The 4746-nt window shown below is 41.3% G+C and overlaps 1 protein-coding gene across 1 annotated transcript in view; it reads left to right on the forward strand.

Annotated features, from left to right (window-relative positions):
• Window positions 1–575: 575 nt before the first annotated feature.
• PLAA (phospholipase A2-activating protein) overlaps window positions 576–4746 on the forward strand; it is a gene marked incomplete at its 5' end in the record, with an annotated part of 8968 nt that continues 4797 nt past the window's right edge. The window contains 5 exons of the mRNA XM_009079463.1: window positions 576–733; window positions 845–1064; window positions 1638–1706; window positions 3195–3266; window positions 4127–4228. Coding sequence (XP_009077711.1) covers window positions 576–733; window positions 845–1064; window positions 1638–1706; window positions 3195–3266; window positions 4127–4228 — 621 coding nt within the window. The remainder of the gene's footprint in view (window positions 734–844; window positions 1065–1637; window positions 1707–3194; window positions 3267–4126; window positions 4229–4746) is intronic.

A 4746-nucleotide genomic window follows, 5' to 3' on the forward strand; every position in this document is an offset into this window, starting at 1 on the left:
TTGTGACTGCCCTCTATTCTTTTATACGCACCTATTATAAGCGTCCACTTATCACTGGTTAACTACTATTACTAGCCCACCTTACACACAATATAATTGGTTATTAACATCTCAGTCATAAGATGCTTAATCATTATTCTCCACCCCTAACTATCTTCGGCTTCTGCATCCCACACACAGGAGCTGCTTATCTTGCTACCTTTTTTCTCATATTCCAGCCGGAGCAGTGTCCTTGAACAGCTTAGCTTGCAGATTGCTCAGGCCCTGGTAGCAAGGCTGGACTGCTCATATGTCCGTTAGCAATCAGACATTCTCCCACCGTCATCTTCTGATTCTCTTATGCATCCCAACTAGGGAGAGGGTGAGTCAGCAGCTTAATTAAGCACACAGTCCGTGTGGTGCTTAATTGGCGTCTGGGGTTAAATCATGACTTGTATCTAGTTACTGCCTGTGTGGTGACTTTAAATGTTTAACTGTTTTTTCATCTTTAATGCTGGGCACTGTTTGAAGGCTTTTCTCTCCTAAAGTAAATCATATTATTGAAATTGTTCAAACTCTTATACTCCTGTCTGCAGGAACAAGAGATGGACAGACACGGCTTATTAGAGATAATGGGAAAGTAGAAGCATATCAGTGGAGTGTTAGTGAAGGAAGATGGATAAAGATCGGAGATGTGGTTGGTTCTTCTGGAGCCACACAACAAACATCTGGAAAAGTTTTATTTGAAGGAAAGGTATACATAAACTTTGATTGATTTTATTCTTACCTAAGTAAAGTGCTTGATTTCCTATGTAAAAAATGCTGGCAAACTTCTAATTTGTTTTTATTTTTATTCTGCATAAAGGAGTACGACTATGTTTTCACTATTGATGTAAATGAAAGTGGGCCTTCCTACAAACTGCCTTATAATATCACTGATGATCCTTGGCTGACTGCATACAACTTCCTGCAGAAAAATGATCTAAATCCTATGTTTCTGGATCAGGTGGCCAAGTTTATTGTGGACAACACAAAGGGACAAACACTGTTGAGTACAAATACTCAATTTTCAGATCCGTTTACAGGTAAAACTTTTAAACTTAAATGATGACACCAATCACTCCTTCCAGTTTTGTGTCATCAGCAGACTCACTGAGGACACACTCTGATTCATCTTCCAAATCATTAATGAATGGACAGGATTGGATACAGTACTGACCCCTGGGGTACCCCACTAGTGGCTGGCTTATAACTAGATCAGTTGTGGCACTGACCACCACCCTCTGGGCCTGATTGTTCAGTCGGTTTTCAATCCACATCACTGTCACAGAATCATTAAGTTTGGAAAAGACCTCTAAGATATTGGGTCCATCCATTAACCAAGCACTTCCCTGTTCACCACTAAACTATATCTCCAAGTGTCTGTGTCCAAGCATGTAACATACATGCTCTGGAAAGCAGATTTCTGGCCCTCAAATAATAAGGAAGAATTTATTCAGCACCAGGGGATAGGATCAGATTTCTTGTAATGCCACAATATACAAAAACACGTATTTGATGTTTGGCTTTAGTTTTGAGCTATCTCAGTCTGAAAATACTGACACTTTATAAACACAACTTGATATTATTAGTCATTGCTTTTCTTGCTGTTGGACTAGGTGCTGGCCGTTATGTTCCAGGCTCTTCATCTGGACCGAGTACAATACCTGCAGCAGATCCATTTACAGGTATTGTAAAATTCATAATCTGTCTGGCTAGCATTTAAGGTGCATATTTTTTTCGTGTTCAGTTGCATTCAGTGTTCAGCTCCAGACACCCGTTCCTTGCAGTTTGGGGCAGTGGTGTGGAACAGCCTGGTGAGGTTGGGATCTGCTGCTGTCAAATTTCGGCAGAGGGGAGCCCTCTGCTGTCTGCTTTGCATCATGTCACTCTGCTCTCTGCAGCAGAAGGATAAGAACTTAAACCTTTTGTTTTGCCGAACTTCATATGTGTGCACAACATAGGAATGGATATATTCATAGCAGTAGGTTTCTTTATTATTACTAATTTTTTTCTTATTACATGATGTTTATTCATATCACTCACCCGAAATTTTAGATCCTGATCATTACTGGGCTAGCTATAAGTATTATAAAGTCTTCCTCACTAGTTTAGCAAGTTTGTTTGCAAAGACATTCCCAATTCCAAACCTCCTTTGTCAGACTTAGCCCATCACTGATTAGTAGCTCTTGCTCCTCAAAGAGGGTCTGGAGTCAATAGATGCCAAAGTCTTGCTTGCAGAATCAGCCATGCAGTGAGTTGCTGACGTACTTGAGTTCTTTTCAAGCATTTTTACTTTGCTGAGCGCATCAAAGAAATACCACCTAGGCCCTTCACCCAGGCAATACCATTGATGGCCATGTGGACGAGTAGCAGGGTAATAGTCTGAAGGCCAAGCAAGGCTTGACAGTGTCTCTGGAATCCTGGATTCTGGCCCCCAGCAGACCAACTTCAGGCCATGTCAGTAGGCAGGTGCCCTGCAGGAGGATACCCTGCGGCTTGCCTTTCCCGTTTTTGCAGACATGAGGTGCAGTCTCAGCTGGCTCTTTGCATCACTGCTGGGTGTTTGTCTTCACCAGTGCGAGGTCACTGCCTCTCCAGCAGTTGCACATCTCCAGGTAGAGCAGGAGCCCTTGTACTGTTGCCCAAACCCCACAGCCTTCAGCCTTCCCCATCTTGTCAGTCTTTCTCCTATTCTACTGCGGTGTGCAGCTGTCTCTCTCCCTTGCTTTGTGTGGCTCTCTCTGCAGTCTCTGCAGATGCAGGCCTAACCTGAGGCCTCGGTGCCAGAAAGGACAGTCCACCTCCCACCAGGAGAGGCCACTGCTGGCCCCAGACACAAAGAGAGAACAGACCTGGGCAGTGGTGCTCTCCTGCTGGAGCTTTTTGTGGATAAGGTATCTGTTGTGCTGAGGGACTTTGCACCTGTGGGTGCCAGAGACCATGCTATAGTGTCTCCTAGATGTGGTTCACTTAGCTTGCGTACACCATCATCGCCACCACCCCGACACACAGGCATAGATTTAATCTTTAAAGAAGTGCTGAACACGTCTTTATAATTCCTTTAGTGGAAAATAACCCCGTTAATAGTGATGTTCGATAACTAGTAACTAGATACAGGTATACATACCTCTTTACCGGTGGTGGTGTTTAAAAAACGTAATGTTTTTCTTTAGGTGCTGGTCGTTACGTTCCTGATTCAGCATCAAATGCAGTAGCTCCATTGGGTGGGGTTGATCCATACACAGGTAAGAGATGATGCATGCCAATGAAAAGCATCCCTGATATTTTGCTTTGTTTGTATATCTGATATGAATTCTGCACTGATGCAAATTTACACTTCATTAAAAATAATGAGCAGATTGAAGCTGATTATACTCTGGAAATTAGTTGGAAAATAGATATAACAGAGCCTTGCTTTACATACAGGAGTCAAGCACAGAAGCTTTAAAATGTATGGTAGTAATCTCTTTTTGAGAGGACTTCTGATCTCTTAGTAGTTATGTAGTTGATCTGAGAAACTGATATATGTAGTTAATGGGTATTACACAATGTCAGCCATTAAATGACCTGTGAGTTTAGGAAATCATTGTAGGTCATGATTAAAGCATTTTATTACTCTTTAGAAAAAGAGACTTCAGGCCACTATTGCATGCGACACAACGGGGCTATATCTGCAAATCCTCTAATATATAAACATTTTGCCTTTTCATTATGAAAGTAATCAGAATACAGGATTTCAGGGGCAGGGGGGAAATCTCTGTTATAAAATGACCCTTGTCATTTTCATGTCTTAACTGCAATATCCACTCCTATGAATGACTGTATTTAGTCCACATAATTAAGAAATCACTGTTAATAATGTACACTTGTAAGTTTTTATGTGAGAGGAGAACAGTTTGTGACAGTATTGCTTTAAGCTTCAAAGCTAGCATGTAAAAGTAATGTAAGGAATGACTGGTATTTGCATAAACACTCAATTTTTTCAAAAGTTTTTTTTTCTGGGTAATTGTCCAGATTATCCAGCAGCAGAGACTCACTGATAGAATAGTGTTCTATGTGAGACACTTTGGTACACTGTTGAACACTCTGTATTGCCTTTCTGCAGGAATGGGTGCGTACCAATCAGCTGCAGCTAAAGTTGAAAACATTTATTTTCCGAAGAAGGATGCTGTCACCTTTGACCAGGCCAATCCTACACAGATACTGGGTCAGTGTTTTCATCTGTTTGAAGTAACTTGTTGTTTGAGTTTTTCAAAAAGCTAAGTGATTTCTCATAGCTTTCCTGATATTTCTTGGGCTTGACCTTTTAAAATTGCATTCATCATTTTACTGGTGCATGTATTTGAAGGGTTAGGATTATGATTAAACCTCACAAGAACTCTTATATAATAGAGAATGTCCTTTTTTCTTTCCCTTGGCTTGCAGCTGCTGTTTCCTCAGAATCTTGATGCTATTTGTTACCAGTTTATTTTACTGTATTTCTGTAGTGTGCCTTAGTACATTTAAGGGACTTGTAAAATTAGCTTTTATTCGTGTCGTGGTTTAACCCCAGGCAGCAGCCAAGAACCACGCAGCCTCTCACACACTCCCCCACCAATGGGATGGGGGAGCGAATCAGAAGGGTAAAAGCTACAAAAACTCATGGGTTGAGATGAAGACAGTTTAATAGAAAAAGCAAAAGCTGCACACACAAGCAAAGCAAAACAAGGAATTAATTCACTGCTT

This window comes from Acanthisitta chloris, unplaced genomic scaffold, assembly GCF_000695815.1.
Source record: "Acanthisitta chloris isolate BGI_N310 unplaced genomic scaffold, ASM69581v1 scaffold32447, whole genome shotgun sequence".
NCBI classification, from domain to species: Eukaryota; Metazoa; Chordata; class Aves; order Passeriformes; family Acanthisittidae; genus Acanthisitta; species Acanthisitta chloris.